The sequence below is a fragment of the Bubalus kerabau genome, chromosome 3 (assembly GCF_029407905.1).
Source record: "Bubalus kerabau isolate K-KA32 ecotype Philippines breed swamp buffalo chromosome 3, PCC_UOA_SB_1v2, whole genome shotgun sequence".
NCBI lineage: Eukaryota > Metazoa > Chordata > Mammalia > Artiodactyla > Bovidae > Bubalus > Bubalus kerabau.
This window is the reverse complement of record NC_073626.1, coordinates 178939161-178957651: the sequence shown is the minus strand read 5'-3', so window position 1 is coordinate 178957651 and position 18491 is coordinate 178939161. Positions and strand designations below refer to the sequence as shown.

At 41.5% G+C, this 18491-nt stretch overlaps 1 protein-coding gene and 1 pseudogene across 3 annotated transcripts; one reads left to right on the top strand and one right to left on the bottom strand.

Moving 5' to 3' along the window:
* Nucleotides 1–630: 630 nt before the first annotated feature.
* MED18 (mediator complex subunit 18) lies at nucleotides 631–5978 on the top strand. Of its 3 annotated transcripts, none has more exons than XM_055573966.1 (3): nucleotides 631–839; nucleotides 1697–1775; nucleotides 5078–5978. In XM_055573966.1, exons 2-3 carry the CDS (start codon nucleotides 1703–1705, stop codon nucleotides 5629–5631), a joined length of 627 nt encoding a protein of 208 aa, XP_055429941.1. In that variant the 5' UTR covers nucleotides 631–839; nucleotides 1697–1702; the 3' UTR covers nucleotides 5632–5978. The 3 variants fall into 3 exon arrangements, with proteins under 3 accessions (XP_055429941.1, XP_055429940.1, XP_055429939.1); XM_055573965.1 differs by having other exon boundaries at nucleotides 632–852; nucleotides 1632–1775; XM_055573964.1 differs by having other exon boundaries at nucleotides 633–839; nucleotides 1632–1775.
* Nucleotides 5979–12110: 6132 nt separating this feature from the next.
* LOC129648121 (uncharacterized) lies at nucleotides 12111–12225 on the bottom strand (annotated as a pseudogene).
* Between the last annotated feature and the right edge of the window lie 6266 nt (nucleotides 12226–18491).

Sequence of the window (18491 nt, the reverse complement as noted above, 5' to 3'; positions counted from 1 at the left end):
TCATCAAATTTATCTCCCAATATTTTTGTACCGAAGTAAAACAAACACAGAAGAGGGAACAAATATTAAACGTATTGCTGAGCTCCCTCACGGTTCTGAACAGTTTGGTGCGTGCGTACTCAGTCGCTTCAGCCCCGCGGGACTGTTTGACCCTATGGACTGTGGCCAGCCATTGGACTGTAGCCAGCCACTCCGTCCATGGGATTCTCTAGGCAAGAATACTGGAGTGGGTTGCCATGCTCTCCTCCAGGGGACCTTCCCGACCCAGGGATCCAACCAGAGACTTCTGTGTCTCCTGCAGGCAGATTCTTTACCGCTGAGCCACTGGGGAAGTTCTATCTTCAGATACCCAACCAAAATAAGTTTCTGTTTTACGACAATCTCTCCTCTTTTTCTGAAGCTCTCTTCCCCAGGGTCTCTTTGTCCTTTCAGGTCCAAGAGATTTCCTGGACAAAAAGAGTCCAGGTATTCACAATGGAAAAAAATATTTTCCTGGAAGACGGCCTATGACGGCAATGCCGCCTGAATCTCCCAAAGAACCGCTCCTAAGGAGGCCGCCATCTTCCGTGCAGCATCTCAGCTTGCGCATGCGCTCCTGCTTGCCGTACGGCGGAAATGACTTTTTTGTCCTCTCGGCACCCTTACGTCGCAGAGTGGCGGTGTCGAGGTTTGCGCGACGAAAGATTTTTGTCAGGAGTGGGAAGAGGGGAGAGAAGTGTTGCACTGCCCAGGGTTTTCAAGTTTAGGGCTGGGGGTGGTGATTGTTGCTCGAAAGCTCGGAGGTGCTCGGGTGAATACGGTCCCCCGCTTTGCTGGAAGAGGCTGGAACGCGCTCGGAGGTGTGTTTTTGGTGTAAGTGGGCACGTTTTGATGCTGGCTTTAGGAGGCCCTAAAGCATCATTGGGGCTTCCCTAGTAAACTCAGACGGTAAAGCATCCGCCTGCAATGCAGGAGACCCGGGTTTGATCCCTGTATTGGGAAGATTCCCCTGGAGAAGGAAATGACAACCCACTTCAGTATCCTTGCCTGGAAAGCCCCATGGACAGAGAAGCCTGGCGGGCTAAGTCCATAGAGTCCCAAAGAGTCGGACACGACTGAACGACTAACACAAAGCGTCAATGGAAAGAACTTCGCGCTTTCGCTTCAATCTCTTTAAAAGGTTTTCAGAGAGGTGGAACGCCTAGATTTTAGTCTGGTCTAGATTCTGCTACCGACCTATTGTGTGTCCTTAGGCTCCTCCCCAAGCCTCAACATCCTCATCTATAAATTGAAGGACATACAAGAGTCCTGAAGTCACTTTTCAGTCTTTAATTGCAGGTCCATTATGTCATCTGAGCCACAAAGCCTTGGGGGTTAATATCGTGGCCTCATTTTAGAAGAAAGACATTGAGTCCCAGGGTGCACAGAAAACAATTGAAGGGTTTCAGATCTTGAGACTGGAAGATTATGCTGTAACTCCATGATCAGGCCTCCTTTGTGTATTTCTGGATCACCTGAAACTGGCCTTTAGCAGTTACTAAAAAAGATTTGAATGGGTGGATGAATGAATCTGCATGTCCAGGCCAATGACCCAAGCAGATCTGGTCTTTCTCTGCCTCTCCCATGTATTAACAAGTATAACTCTTCTCCAGGTGTATCCTGTTCTTTACCTGACTGGGGACTCCAAATCTAGTTCTGTCCTTTTCAACTTAAACAGATAAACATGGAGGCACCACCAGTCACCATGATGCCTGTCACCGGGGGCACCATTAACATGATGGAGTACCTGCTGCAGGGTAAGTGAACTAGGGAGCTTGAATTACCTGTTTTCCTGTTTTCTGTTCCAGTTTCCATGGAGATGAGAGGCTGTTATATAAAGGCTACCTGCATAATTTCTGGCACCCTTTTATTCCCCAATTTACTTTTAATTATGGTCACAAATACATAACATTAAGTTTACCATATTAAACATTTTTAAGCATACAGTTCAGTAATGTTAGGTATTTCACATTGTTTTATAGCTAATCTCTAGAACGTTTTCATCTTGCAGAATTGAAATTCTATTCCTGTTAAACACTAATTCCTCCTTTCCCCTGGACCCAGGCCTTGGCAACAACCTTTCTACTTGATGTTTCTAATTTTGACAACTTTAGATAACCTCATAGGAGTGGAAGCATTCAGTATTTGTCTTTTTATGACTGGCTTATTTCACTTAGTATAATGTTCTCAACATTAACGCTTTAGCATGTGAGAGAATCTCCTTTAAAAAATCTGAATAATGTTCCACTGTATGTATATACCACATTTTCTTTATTCATTTCTCTGTCAGACAGTTGGATTGCTTCTACCCAAATGGTTATCATAGATAATGCTCAGTGAACATGGGTGTGCACATACCTCTTCAAGATCTTGCTTTGAATTCTTTAGGAGTGAATGCCCAGAAGTGAGATTAATAGATCATATGGTAATGTTATGATACCATTATTAGTTCCATCTTCTAGATCAGGAAATAGAAGCGAAGTAACTTTCCCAGATGAGAAAACTCAAGACCCAGGGAGGGTTATGATTTTCAGGAGGTCATTTAATCTTTAGTGGAAGAATTTAGACTTTAATTCAGATCATCCATTTAGTAACTTACTATGAACAAAATAGGATTGTTAATTTCACTCCTCAAGCTGCCTCTACTTCAGTCTTTCCTATCTCAGTAAGTGCCGCTGTCAGGCATCAGTTGCTTTAGCCATGCATTCAGGAATCAATCTCAGAGAAAAGAAAATAGAGTCTATGGGGTCGCACAGAGTTGGACATGACTGAAGCGACTTAGCAGCAGCATGGCATGCAGGATCTTAGTTCCTGAACCAGGGATGAAACCTAGGTCCCCTGCATTGGGAGCACCAAGTCCTAACCACTGGATGACCAAGGAATTCCTGTGAACAGTCAACTTAGATTTCTAGATCTAGTCATCTAGATTTCCATTTCTGTCCTTTTGCCATATTTGCTTTATCTTTTTCCTTTTGCCATTTTTGAAGACAGTTTCAGATCTCGTAACATTTTACCCCCAAACGCTTTCAATATACATCTCTAAAAAAGCAAGCGTATTGTCCTTAATAACCCTGCTGCTGCTACTGCTGCTAAGTTACTTCAGTTGTGTCCGATTCTGTGCAACCCCATAGACGGCAGCCCACCAGGCTCCCCCGTCCCTGGGATTCTCCAGGCAAGAACACTGGAGTGGTTTGCCATTTCCTTCTCCAGTGCATGAAAGTGAAAAGCGAAAGTGAAGTCGCTCAGTCCTGTCCGACTGGCAGCGACCCCATGGACTGCAGCCTACCAGGCTCCTCTGTCCATGGGATTTGCCAGGCAAGAGTACTGGAGTGGGGTGCCATTGCCTCCTCCGTTAATAACCTCAATACTATCGTTATTACCTGAAAAAGTCATAGTATATTTTTAATATCATCTAATATCTAATTCATATTCAAAAGTTTCCTCCATCTTGTGTTTTGATCCAGGGCATAATATCGTCTTATGCATTACATATGAAAACCGTGTCTCTTAAGCCTTTTTTTAACTTGGACCTGCCTCCCCTCACTCCCACTTTTTTTCATGTGACCCTGTCTGGTTGAAGCGTCCATACCAGTTTTCCTGGAATGATCTTTTTAAAATGTAAATCCAGTCATATCTTTCCTTGTTGCATGGAGAATACACTGTGGAGCTAATAACTGTCCAGTGGCCTTACAATAAAATACAGCCTTTAGCATGGGCGACACATAAGGCCTGCCTGCTTTGGCCCATCCCGAATACTCATTTCATGATCATCTTCCATCTTGCTTACCATGCTTCATCCACACTGAGATCCTTTCATTTCTTTGCATTCCCCAAGCTCTTTCCTACCTCTGATCCCCTGGCCTCTATACTTTGTTCCAGCCCTTCACATAGCCATCTCATATTTATCCCTCAGGCCTCAACTCAGTTGTCATTCCCTTAGAAATCTTCTCTGACTACTCCAAGCCCTCAAAGATGTCTCCTCTTCTCCACCCATACCGGTTGTTCTCTATTCCATACCCTGTTTATCTCTTATTTGTTTACTTATTTATTTCCATTTATCTCTTGTTTATTGGTTTACTTATTTTTTTTTTTTGTTTCCCCCACTAAACTATAATCTCTGGGCAGGCCAGGCCCCCTACTTCTTAGCATGGTGCCATTCAGTAAGTGTAAGTATATGAACCAGCACTGAACAAAGCTCCTTAAATGTTTGAAGAATGAAAAAACACACGTCTGACACTGTTCTGAACGTAGGACCCACTCCCTACTCCTGTGATCTTCTGTCCTATGATAAGTGGGACCCACTCTGTTGCTTTTCCAAAAATTTAGTCATTTGAGTACCACTGTCAATATTTACTGTAGTTTCAGTAGTATATTTTTATTTACTTTAACAGATTTAGTCAATAAAGGAATATGTTCCTCGCATTGGAGTATCAGCAGTAGAGAAAGAAAGATGATTAAAAAGTCAATACATTGATATGTTGAAAGATGACTAAAGAGTTGATGTGATAAGCTAAAGAAAAATAAAGCGGAAAAGTGAAAAGAGATTGGAGGGAAATATGCTATTCTGTTGGAGAAGAAAATGGCCACCCACTCTAGTATTCTTGCCTGGAAAATCCCATGGACAGAGGAGCCTGGCAGGCTACAGTCCGTGGGGTTGCAGAGTCGGACACGATTGAGCAACTAACACACACACATGCTGTTTTATTTTATTATTTTTTGTCTTATATAAAATAATATATATATATTATTTTAGAATGGAATAAAATAATTATTCTAGGTAGATAGTTGCCTATTAAACCCCAAAGTCTGCTAGAGGTTAGCATTACTAAACAAGGCCTAACTTCTAGTACCAAATAAGACAGTGCAAAAAATTGAAAAGAGATTAACTTGTTATATAATATCTTGGCAGTGTAACCTCTCTAAAATCTCATATATTGGGCCTATGGTTTACAAAACACTACACTAAATTATTTTTGTTTTTAAGTTTTTTTCAGTCTTTTGCTAATTCCATTACCCAAAATGAAAGATGGAACTCAATAGTGCTTTTTTCCTTCTTCAGGAAGCGTTTTAGATCACAGCTTGGAAAGCCTCATCCACCGCCTTCGTGGTTTATGTGACAACATGGAACCCGAGACTTTTGTTGACCACGAGATGGTATTCCTCCTTAAGGGCCAGCAGGCCAGTCCATTTGTTCTAAGGGCCCGACGCTCTCTGGATAGGGCAGGGGCACCCTGGCATCTTCGCTACCTGGGACAGCCAGAGATGGGAGACAAGAACCGCCATGCCCTGGTGCGTAACTGCGTGGACATTGCAACATCTGAGAACCTCACTGACTTCCTCATGGAAATGGGCTTTCGCATGGACCACGAGTTTGTTGCCAGGGGACACTTGTTCCGGAAAGGCATCATGAAGATCGTGGTGTACAAGATCTTCCGCATCCTGGTGCCAGGGAACACGGACAACACTGAGGCCTTGTCACTGTCCTACCTCGTGGAACTAAGTGTTGTTGCACCAGCTGGGCAGGACATGGTCTCTGATGACATGAGGAACTTTGCGGAGCAGCTGAAACCTCTGGTTCACCTAGAGAAAATAGATCCCAAAAGGCTCATGTGACTAAGACAATCTGTCCACCACTGCAGCTTGTCCTCAGCTGTTACAAGAAAAGATGTTATAATTGCCCCATTTCACCACCGCCAGCCATGCATTCTTCCCTCAGGATGGAAGCCAGTGAGAACTCTGTTGGTTCTTTGCACTGGTTTCCCCATATGGCCAGTTCACTTTTGTGACAGCCTTTCTAACTTAAACGCTAAGAATAATATGGAGAATCTAGATCATCCTTCTGCAGGAAGAGGGGAAACTGGAATAAAGTAGCTTTTGGGAAGAAAACTTTGTGTATACGGTTTGTAAAATAGAGACCAAGTTTGTATTGTGCAGTAATAAAAGCTGTAAGGAGAAATGTCTACCATTCTGATTCTTTACCTTACTATCCTACTAATTTGGGATGGACTCATTACCAACTGGAGCAAAATATATGACAGTGTTTTGTTTAAATTTGGTAGATGATAGATAGCTTTTACCTTTTGTACGAGTAGCACGTGTTGAAAAAAATTAAATACAGATAAAAATAAGGAAGATAATGTATAATCTTATTATTTAAAGAGGTGTGCTGGGTTTTGTTTTGTTTTTTTCTTTTGGTGTGCCTCATGCACAGCATGCAGGAATTTAGTTCCCAAACCAGGGATCAAACCCATGCCCCCTGTAGTAGAAGCAGTTTCTTAACCACTGGACTACCAGGGAAGTCCTGAGATGTATAGTTTCTATTTTGTTTTATATCTTTCTAGGCTTTATTTTGGAGAAGGCAATGGCACCCCACTCCAATACTCTTGCCTGGAAAATCCCATGGATGGAGGAGCCTGGTAGGCTGCAGTCCATGGGGTTGCTAAGAGTCGGACACGACTGAGCGACTTCCCTTTCACTTTTCACTTTCATGCATTGGAGAAGGAAATGGCAACCCACTCCAGTGTTCTTGCCTGGAGAATCCCAGGGACGGGGAGCCTGGTGGGCTTCCATCTATGGGGTCGCATAGAGTCAGACACGACTGAAGCGACTTAGCAGCAGCAGCAGCAGGCTTTATTTTTAGAAATGTATGTATATGAGATATATTTTAGAAAAATATTCTGTATATACTGGTTTATAATCATTTTTTTAAATCAGTAACATTTTTCCAGGATATTAGGCTACAATGTTCCTCTGCTTAAAAAAGTTTTTATTGAGTTATTATGTGTCAGTGTTATCCTAAGTGCTTTCAGTTCAGTTCAGTCGCTCAGTCGTGTCCGACTCTTTGCGACCCCATGAATCGCAGCACGCCAGGCCTCCCTGTCCATTCACCAACTCCCGGAGTTCACTGAGACTCACGTCCATCGAGTCAGTGATGCCATCCCACCATCTCATCCTCTGTCGTCCCCTTCTCCTCCTGCCCCCAATCTCTCCCAGCATCAGAGTCTTTTGCAATGAGTCAACTCTTCGCATGAGGTGGCCAAAGTACTGGAGTTTCAGCTTTAGCATCATTCCTTCCAGAGAACACCCAGGGCTGATCTCCTTTAGGATGAACTGGTTGGATCTCCTTGCAGTCCAAGGGACTCTCAAGAGTCTTCTCCAACACCACAGTTCAAAAGCATCAATTCTTCGGCACTCAGCTTTCTTCACAGTCCAACTCTTGCATCCATACATGGCCACTGGAAAAACCACAGCCTTGACTAGATGGACCTTTGTTGGCAAAGTAATATCTCTGCTTTTCAATATGCTGTCTAGGTTGGTCATAACTTTCCTTCCAAGGAGTAAGCGTCTTTTAATTTCATGGCTACAATCACCATCTGCAGTGATTTTAGGTATGTTTATTAATTTAACCCTCACAACGACCCATATTTTACAGGGAAACTGAGGTGCAGAGAGAGTAATTAGCTTTTCCTGAGCAATTCAGCTACAAATGAGCAGAGCTTGTATTTAAATATTGATAATTGTAATTATTATTTGTATCCTATCATTAGGATTTTCCAAAACTTAATTGTTTCCTCTACTTTGGGATTTTTAGTTAGATCCCATATTTTTGCTTTTATAAACTATCCGGTGTTGCTAGTACTTTTAATTAGATATTTTTTGTCATGTGTGATCATTCTTTAGGATAAATTCCAGGGAACTGCTGGGTCAGAGAGTATGCACTGTTTTAAGTCTTCTGCCATGTATTGCCAAAGGCCTTCCAGAAATGTTCCAGTTTTCACTCCTACCAGTTGTAAATGAGGTTTCCAACACAGTTGCCAAAACTGGGTGTGACCATGATAACACATTTTTCCCATTTGATATTAAATGGTGACTGGTTTTAATTAAAAAAAAAAACATGATCAGTGAGATTTAAATTTTTATGTTGATTGGACATTTTTTTCCTTACATGAATTTTCTTTTCTTCATTGTTCAGCTTATCTTTATTTGTAAAGAGCTTTTATATAATTTCCCATTTATCATTTGACTTAATGAATTTTTTAAAACAGTTCTGAGTGAGATAAATGTGGGTTATTTTAATACCTGTAGAGTTTTTAATACCTGTAGAGTCACACTACTGAGCGACTTCACTTTCACTCTTCACTTTCATGCGTTGGAGAAGGAAATAGCAACCCACTCCAGTGTTCTTGCCTGGAGAATCCCAGGGATGGGGGAGCCTGGTGGGCTGCTGTCTGTGGGGTCGCACAGAGTCGGACACGACTGAAGCGACTTAGCAGCTTAGCAGCAGCAGAGTTTTTAATACACTGGAGACAGTTTTGCTTGCTAAAAATTGTAGGTAACTCAAAATTTTCATTTTCTTCTGGAACCTTCCACTTAGATAACACCCCAGTTGACCAACATTTGACAAATCATAATTCTTGTTGGACCTAGTTTGCCACTTGAAAGATTATACGAATACTCTGTTAAGAAAACCTATCCAAAGTTGACTTAAATGGTAAGGATGATATTACCTGATTTAAGGGTAAAATCAAATATAGGATAGCTTCCAAGTTGGTTAGGGGGCTATTTCTCTGATTCTGGGATCCTTTTCTTGACTTAACCTTGCATATTTTCAACTGAAGCTTTTACTGGCTTCAGTTGCATCAGTTCAGTTGCTCAGTTGTGTCTGACTCTGTGACCCCAGGGACTGCAGCACACCCCGCTTCCCTGTCCTTCACCAACTCCCAGAGCTTTCTCAAACTCATGTTCATCAAGCCGGTGATGCCATCCAACCATCTCATCCTCTGTTGTGCCTTTCTTTTCCTGCCTTCAATCTTTCCCAGCATCAGGATCTTTTCCTATGAGTCATTTCTTCCCATCAGTATTGGAGCTTCAGCTTCAGCATCAGTCCTTCCAATGAGTATTCAGGACTGATTTCCTTTAGGATTGACTGGTTTGATCTCCTTGCAGTCCAATGGACTCTCAAGAGTCTTCTCCAAAACCACAATTTAAAAGCATCAATTCTTTGGCCCTCAGCTTTCTTTATGGTCCAACTCTCACATCTATACATGACTACTGGAAAAACCACAGGTTTGACTAGATGGACCTTTGTTGGCAAAGTAATGTCTCTGCTTTTTAATATGCTGTCTAGGCAATGGCACCCCACTCCAGTACTCCGGCCTGGAAAATCCCATGGACGGAGGAGCCTGGTGGGCTATAGTCCGTGGGGTCGCTAAGAGTCGGACACGACTGAGTGACTTCACTTTCACTTTTCACTTTCATGCATTGGAGGAGGAAATGGCAACCCACTCCAGTGTTCTTGCCTGGAGAATCCCGGGGACAGGGGAGCCTGGTGGGCTGCCGTCTATGGGGTCGCACAGAGTCGAACACGACTGAAGCAACTTAGCAGCAGCAGCTAGGTTTGTCATAGCTTTTCTTCCAAGGAACAAGCATCTTGTAATTTCATGGCTGCAGTCACCATCTGCAGTGATTTTGGAGCCCAGGAAAATAAAGTCTCTCACTATTTCCATTGTTTCTCCATCTATTTGCCATGAAGTGATGGGACCTGATGCCATGGTCTCAGTTGTCTGAATGTTGAGTTTTAAGCCAATTTTTTCACTCTCCTCTTTCACTTTCATCAAGAGGCTCTTCAGTTCCTCTTCACTTTCTGCCATAAGAGTGGTGTCATCTGCATATCTGAGGTTATTGATATTTTTCCTGGCAATCTTGATTCCAGTTTGTGCTTCATCCAGCCTGGCATTCCACATGATGTACTCTGCATGGAAGTTAAATAAGCAGGGTGACAATATACAGCCTTGACGTACCCTTTTCCCAATTTGAAACCAGTCCATGTTCCATGTCCAGTTCTAACTGTTGCTTCAGTTGCATGAGTAAATCTTGTTCCTCCTTTCATAACATATTAGCAAGATAATTCAAGCAGGCCCCTTTCTTATTTTGTAGTCATCCACTTTATTCCTAAACTCGACTCTTTATTACAGGCACCCATTCATATATGTTCAATGTATGTCTCTGATGCTTATCTTGTAAACTATGTAGAGTTATGTAAGCATATTCACATAAGTGATGTGCAATAAATGTTCCTCTTCTTTTTAAAGTTATTATTGCTTTTGTGATATTCTCTTATTGCTATACGTAAACCTAACTTACAACTTTGAACTTGCATAGGCTTTCATATTACCAGTAATATTAGTACTTAAATAGTGCTTAACTTTGCCAACAAAGGTCCATATAGTCAAAGCTATGGTTTTTCTGGTAGTCATGTATGTATGAGAGTTGGACCATAAAGAAAGTTGAGCACTGAAGAATCAATGCCTTCGAATTCTGGTGCTGGAGAAGACTCTTGAGAGTCCCTTGGACTGCAAGGAGATCAAACCAGTCAATCCTAAAGGAAATCAACCCTGGATATTCACTGGAAGTATTGATGATGAAGCTGAAGCTTCCAATTTTTTGGCCACCTGACGTGAAGAGCCGACTCATTGGAAAAGACCCTGATGCTGGGAAAGAGTGAAGGCAAAAGGAGAAGGGGAGAAGAAGATGAGATGGTTAGATAGCATCACTGACTCAATGGACATGAATCTGAGCAAACTCTGGGAGATAGTGAAGGACAGGGAATTCTGGCGTGCTGCAGTCCGTGGGGTTGCAGAGTTGGACATGACTTAGTGACTGAACAACAATGCTTCACTCTGTTTCAGATACTTTAAATGTTTTAAATCATATACTTCTGCCAACAACCCTATGATATTTTTGCTCCCATTTTGTAGATAAGAATGAGGCACAGATAACTCAAATTTTTACTTCCACTGTAAGTGTTGGAGACTGCATTTGAACTTGAACAGTCTAGCTTCAGAATCCAGGCACGTAAGTACTGTGCATCTATCACGTTTGTACTCATTCACTCTTTTGATGATAGAAACCTAGGTTGCCATCAACACTCTGTTACTATTAAAATAGCAAAAATAAGCAAGTTTGTATATTGACATGAAAAATTCCCCTACACTATGTAGTTGGGAATGCTCAATTTTGCCAAAAATTATCAGGTTGCTTTTCAGAATGCTGTGCTATTTACATTACTACCACAGTACACAGGAAATCTTAATGACCACATCCTCATCAATCTTCAGTGTTACCATTTTTCTAATTTTGCCAGTATTTTATTTAAGTGTAAAGATTTTTTAAATATGTAACAAGCAAAATTATTTATCAATAAACTTTTAAGTAATTCCCCATTCTGATGCCTTAATTCCTCCATTTGAGTCCTACTGTTCAAGATAACCCTTTCAAAAAGAATTTTTGCTCAGTCTAGTTTTTCAGTTGGGCTTCTTTGATATTCAGTGGAATAGGGACACACTTCAAAATTCCCCAGCTGTGGTCTTGGAGATTCAATTTCCTCCAGCAATCAGCTATGGACTATGTTTAGGGTCAGAGGAGATGGATCTGCCTGGTTCTGAATTTTAGACATCCTCTAAACATGCATTAAGTTCAAATCAGATTTACTCTTAAGCTATCACACCTCAGAACAGTACAGGTGGGGCTTCCTTGATGGCTCAGTGGGAAAGAATCTGCCTGCCAATGCAGGATACATGAGTTCAATCCCTGATCCAGGAAGATCCCACATGCTGCAGAGCAACTAAGCCCATGTGCCTCAACTTTTAAGCCTGTGCCCTAGAGCCCGGGGGGCCCCAACTACTGAAGCCCTGGAGCCCTAGAGCTTGTACTCTGCAACAAGAGAAGCCACTGCGGTGAGAAGCTCGGGTACCAAAACTAGAGAGTAACCCCTGTTCTCCACAACTAGAGAAAGACCCAGCACAGCCAAAAATAAATAAATAAAGTTCTTAAAAAAAATAAGCTATTAGAAAAAATAGGAATAGTACAGATCATTGGGATATGGTAATTCATTTTTAAAGTTCATACCCTCAAAATAAAAGCCTAAAAAAGGAAGCCATCTTTGTTTCATGTCAACATTAAAATTAGAGTACTAAATCAATGTAGTTGGTAATTTCCTTCATATCTTAAGCTTTTAAATGATCAAATCTATAGTCCTGGAAGCAACCTTTGTGTTTATCAATACCTCCACCACTTGAATCTCTTTCAGGTATCATGATCCTTCTTATCTGTCTCAAAACTCATACTAAACAATGAGTTCTGGGCTGCAGAAGAGGATTTCTTTTCTCACCTGTCTTTGTCCACAGATTAAACAAACAAACAAAAAAAACACAAGTGCTATTGATTTTTGCTAGTCTGGTAGCAGTAAAGTGGGAGTTCTCAGCTGTTTTGATTTGCATTTCTCTGATTATAATTAAAGTTGACACTTTCATTTTTCTGTATGCTTAGTATGTGAAAAAATACTAAAGTATTTATATATCCTTTGCTTGTTTTTCTATTTGATTTCTTGTTGATTTGTAGTGATTGTATATTCTAGACATTATTCCTTGTTTATTAACATTTATTTATTTATTTGGCTTCTCTGGGTCTTAGCTGCCTCACACTGGATTTTCAATCTTTGCTGCCACATACAGGATCTAGTTCTCTGGCCAAGGACTGAACCTGGGCCCCCTGCATCGAGAGGGTGGTGTCTTAACCACTGGACCACCAGGGAAGTCCCTCCTTGTTTAAACACTGCAGATACCTTCTCCCAGTCTGCAACCTTCATGCAAATTTGTTATGTCATTAATTTAGTAGATGTCCTAAATTTTGACCTTAGAATTTGGAGTCTTATTTTGGAAGTCTTTATTTATACCTGGGTAACAGAGATTTTCCTGTACTGTCTAATAATAGCTTTATAGTTTTAACTTTCACATTTAGGGAAAAATTCAGCTTTTTTCTCTACACAGTGAATTCATTTTTCTATTACCAAAGGAAAAACAGTCGTTCCAGTGTTTCATGATGTCGCTTTTATCACATGTTAAGTTCCCATTTCTAGGCTCTCCTTTCCATTCCATTGGTCATTTTCTCTGTTTCAGTGTCAACACAATATTTTTATTACTGTGGCTTCGTGGTAGAGCCAGTTCTACCAGTAGGGCAGGTCTCCCTACTTTTATTTCCCTCTGAAAATAGACTTAGCTGTCATAGACTCTTTTTTCTCTCATGCAGAACTTACATTTGCATGGAGTGCTCTCTCACCAGAATTCAATGTTCAGACTTCCTTCATCTCTTTCAGGTCTCTGCTAAAATGTTGATAAGCACCCCCAACCATCCTAAATTAAGTAGCACACTCACTACCCATTACCCCTTCTTTCTTTTATTTAATCATTTTCATAGCATTTATTACTCTCCAACTTTAGATTATCTAATCACTGCTTCTCTCCTGAAAATATAAGATTCGTGAGGATAGGTGCTCTCTTTTGTTCTCTGCTGTACCCCTAGTACCCAGAACAATATCTGGCCTGTGATAGTCACTCTGAATATTTGTTAAATGAATGAAATCTTTACACAGCTGAGGTTATCTGGATCGACACTGATCCAGGTCTTCTTATGTCCTTGAATAGAGTTTAGTGTTTTTCTTGATAAACTCCTTAGGCTTTGCCTTGTGGCAAGAGAAGTTTGCCTGCCATTCCCGTGGGCTTCCTGGGTGGCACAGTGGTAAAAAATCTGCCCGCCAATGCAGGAGACACAGGAGACGTGGGTTTGATCCCTGGGCTGGGAAGATCCCCTTTAGAAGGAAATAGCAACCCACTCCAGTACTCTTGCCTGAATGTCCCATGAACAGAGGAGCCTGGTGGGCTATAGTCCATGGGGTCTCAAGAGTCAAACAGGACTTAGCGAATAAGCAACAACAATGCTAGACACTGGCTGACAGTGTCTAAGATACAGTCCCGTCTTTAATAGCTCCCATTACAATGGTAGAAACAGACATTTGTACAGTTCATGTAGTCATCAAAGGTATGCAAACAACGGGCTCCTTCCCAAAACAAATGAATCTTTAGCACTGACCAAGCAGATCTGCTTCCTTTTGCTTGAATGTACTTGAATACTCTTGGTTATACATTATCTTCCTTACTATCCATTTACCTTTGACTTTTCCATTCATCTCTGGCTATGTGACTCCCACACAACCAAAAAGCAAGATCAAATAATAGAAAGCAGGTAACAGTGGTTAAGCGCTCAGGCCTGAGAGACAACATAGGTTCCAGTTCTAGCCCTGCCATTTACCAGCTGTGTGACCTTGGACATATTGCATCACTTTCTAGAGAATCCATTTCCCCATCTGTCAAAGTGAGGAAATTTGACACCTTCATCACGTAGAGGATATAATGAAATAACCTGTGTGAAGGCTTTCAACACCAGGCCTCACAAGCAGCCAGGATTTTCCCTTTCTGTCATTCTGTGATCATTCCTGGAACGCAAGAAGGTCATGAAGTTTCCTTCCTGTGACTTCTGACATTTGATGACAGCTCAGTAGCATCACTTGTTTTGCATTTCATCACATTCCCTATATAGTGATTCTTGTGGTGGTTTTTTGTGGGGGGAGGCTGTGCTGGGTCTTTGTTGCTGCATGGGCTTTCTAGTTAGCAGGGCTTTCGTTACTCTTCACTGTGGTGCAGAGTGTTGTCATTGTGGTGGCCTCTCTTGTGGTCCCCGGGCTCTAGAGCACAGGCTCAATAGTTGTGGTGCACGCGCTTAGTTGCTCCACAGCATACAGGATCCTCCTGGGCCAGGGATCGAACCTGTGTCTCCTGTATCAGCAGGCTGACTCTTTACTGCTGAGCCACTAGGCAAGCCCGAGTAATTCTTTGGTCTGTCTTGGCTTCTAGTGCTACTATTTAGTAGTTATTTGTATCTCATGCAAGTTCTTTAACTCTCAGAATGTCTATCTTCTCATCTATAAAACAAGTATAATTACAGTAGTATCTATTTAATAGAGCTGTCATATCAATTAAATGATTGATAAGCATAAAGGCCTAGCAGAGTGCTTGGCACATAAGTTAGCTGTTTTCAGTTTTAGCATTGTTAAGTTTGCATGCGTCTTACGGGGAGAAATTGTGTTTTGTAGTACAGCATAATAGTTAAGAGCACAGACTCTGGAGTCTTCAGTTCAAATCTGAACACCACATATATGTTGCCCAATCTGAGTAAACCTCTCTAGGCCTCAGTTTTCTTATCTGCAAAATGGGAATAATAAAAGACCCCCCCCCCCTCCGGGAATTTCCTGGCTGTCCAGTGGTTAAGAATGACTTCCAATGCAAGGGGCACAGGTTCAATCCCAGTCAGGGAACTAGATCCCACATGCCACAACTAAGACCCAGTGCAGCCAAATAAATAAATAAAAATAAATATTAAAAAAGAACCCAATTCTGCAGGTTGATGTAGGAATTAAAGGAGATAATACACTCCTCGGGCAATTGGCACAGTGCCTGGCATAAATATTGATTTCTCGAGCAATTATTGTGTGTAATGTGCTAAATGTTTTGTTCAGCATGTTCTAAATATGTTTTTCTGTGAACCCCATAACCTCTGCTTAGTATTACTCATAAAGTAACTATTCAAATATTTACTGAATGAGTGAATGAGTGAATGCTGACTCATAGACCAAAAGAATCTTGCCTGCATAAATTGGTTTGTCCCCAGGTTAACAGTCCTCATTCCTCTCCAGTGAACAAGTGGATAAGCCATGAAGTTCAGCACCTGTAAAAAGCAAGAGAGCATGGAAAGGGGGGAGATATGAGGCCCTGGCTCCTTCACTCTGGAGAAATGACTCGCCCTTTAGCACTGGCATTCATTTGTCAGAACTGGTAATATTGCTGTAGGCAAAAGTGGTAAAATTTATAACATTTAAGATCATGAAAAACATAGAGAAAGGAACATCTCTTTGAGGAAAATAAAAATCAACGCAACTCTTCTTGAGGGCGTTTAGCCTAAAAGGACCCGCTCCAGTGTTCTTGCCTGGAGAATCCCAGGGGCGGCAGAGCCTGGTGGACTGCCATCTATGGGGTCGCAGAGTCGGACACGACTGAAGCAACTTAGCAGCAGCAGCAGCAGCCTAAAAGGAAATAATCAAGGATGTGCACAAAGGTCATATAGTAAGTATCCTAGTGATGTGTATGACACTGAAAAATGGAAATAATCTAGATGTCTCATAAAAGGAAGTGGAACAATGCTACTTCATCCACAGAGTGAGATACCGTGCAGCCATTCAAAAAATTGTGTGGAAACGAACTTAACAACATGGAAAAAGTATTCCAGTTAGTTAACTTATAAACTTTGTGACCTTAGGCAAATGACTTCTCTGTCTCAGTCTCCTTGAGCTTTCCAGGTGGCTCAGAGATAAAGAACCTGCCTGCCAATGCAAGAGGAGCAAGAGCCACAGGCTTGATCTCTGGGTGGGGAAGATCCCCTGGAGAAGGAAATGGCAAACCTCTCTGATATTCTTGCCTGGAAAATTCCATGGACAGAGGAGCCTGGCAGGCTGGGGTCGCAAAGAGCTGGGCACGACTGAGGGACTGAGCACAGGTGGCATGATGGTTTAGATAAAACGTGTGCTGTAGGGAAGATGGTGTGAGGGCACATACTTCAAAATCTGGACGGCTTTTGCTCGGTATTGGGAAATACGCTGTACTTTTTATTGTTTTTGCCTGTCTTATTTATACTTACAATGAATGTAGGTTTCTTATGTAACTGAAAAGTTATAATAATTAAAAACAAAACAAAAGATCATTGCTTTAGTAGGGAAGTAACGGGTATCTGGCATTTTCCACCCTGTCTGGGCCCTTTTTAGCTGGTGTGATTGTTATAAGAGGGTAAAGAAGTCAGTCTTCTCCACTCACTTTAAAAGGCGATCCCTCCTCTTTCAACGCAGAGCCTTTCCCACCCCCAGAAGCCTTTAGGCAATGGCAGGCTCCCTGCAGTGTGGGGCCCAGCAGTACAGCGCCAGCACCAAACTCAAGGAGGACAGGATATGAGTCATCACACCGGTGTTTTTGTCAGGTTGACTATAATTGCTCCTGTGTTTTTCTTTGGAGGTGTGAATGTGAAGTGATGAGATTAATTTTTTTAAAAAACAAAAATATCAGAAGACAAACATCTAAATGAGTGATTCCCTTCAAAGTACTAATTTTGTGAAACTACACACTTATTTACATGTTTTTGTAAATTTTTTTCAAATATATATATTTTTTGATTTGGGGAGGGAGAGAGAGAAGTCAAACCAATTTTATTTTATTTGTTTAATTTGGCCACACCATGCCGCATATGAGGAGATCTTAGTTACGTGCTCCCTGCACCCACAGTGGACAGTCTTAACGGCTGGATCGCCAGGGAAGCCCCCCAGCTGACTTTAAAATTAGTTCCCAAGGAAATATTTTTCTAGTGCCTAATTTACTAAAATTGTGATACCAAGTGCTTGTTTTAGATGCAGTGAAATGGATATTCTAATATTTCCAGTGGCAATGTAAATGAGTGAAAACCTGTGTGCATGCGTGCTCATAGCATCCAACTCTTTATGACCCTATGGACTGAATGTAGCCCACCAGGCTCCTCTGTCCATGGGATTCTTCAGGAAAGAACACTGGAGCACTGGAGCGGGTTGCCATGCCTGCTCCATGGATCTTCCCGTGTCTCTTGGATCAAACCCATGTCTCTTGCATTGCAGGCAGATTCTTTACAGCTGAGCCACCAAGGAAGACCCAGTGAAAACCTATTGGAAAACAATTTGGAAGTAAATATCAAGAGCCACTGGGAAACATATACACCACCATATGTAAAATAGACAGCCAGTGGGAATTTGCTGTATGACTCAGGGAGCTCAAATAGGTGCTCTGTGACAACTTAGAGTGGTGGCATGGGGTGGGAGGTGGGAGGGAGGGCCAAGAGGAAGGGGACATATATATACCTATGCTGATTCATGTTGATATATAGCAAAAACCAACTCAGTATTGTAAAGCAATTATCCTTCAATTAAAAATAAATTAAAAAAAAAGAATCATTAAATTCTCATACCCTTTGATCCAGCATCCCTCTTCCAGTAATCCAAGCCGAAGAGATAAGAAAAAATTGGGGGAAAATTACATATATTTCATAATAAAACATTTGAAACAACCTAAATGTTCAACAAAAGAGAAGTGGTTAAGTGATTCTGCCATATCTATTTGAGGAAATATTATGCAGCCATTAAAAATATTACAAAGACTACAGCAACATAAAAATATGTTTATGACATAATTTAAATCAGGTTAGCATTTTAAAAATTGTATATACACTTTTACTTCTATTTTTTAAATTGTGTATTAAAGAAAGATAAGGAAAATGCACCAAAATGATAGCAGTTGTAGGTGGCATTCGTGGTGAAGAATCTGCCTGCCAACGCAGGAAACGTAAGAGATGTGGGTTCAATCTGTGGGTCAGGAAGATTCCCTGGAGGAGAGCATGGCAACCCACTCCAGTATTCTTGCCTGGAGAATCCCATGAACAGAGGAGCCTGGCAGACTACAGTCCGTGGGGTCGTAAAGAGTTAGACACAACTGAATCGCCTTAACATGTATGTG

Bases quoted from the DNA above. Each gene is read 5' to 3' on its own strand.
- MED18 (XM_055573966.1), top strand. From the start codon at position 1,703: ATGGAGGCACCACCAGTCACCATGATGCCTGTCACCGGGGGCACCATT. The intron at 1,776-5,077 runs GTAAGTGAACTA...TTCCTTCTTCAG, and splicing joins GATGGAGTACCTGCTGCAGG to GAAGCGTTTTAGATCACAGC.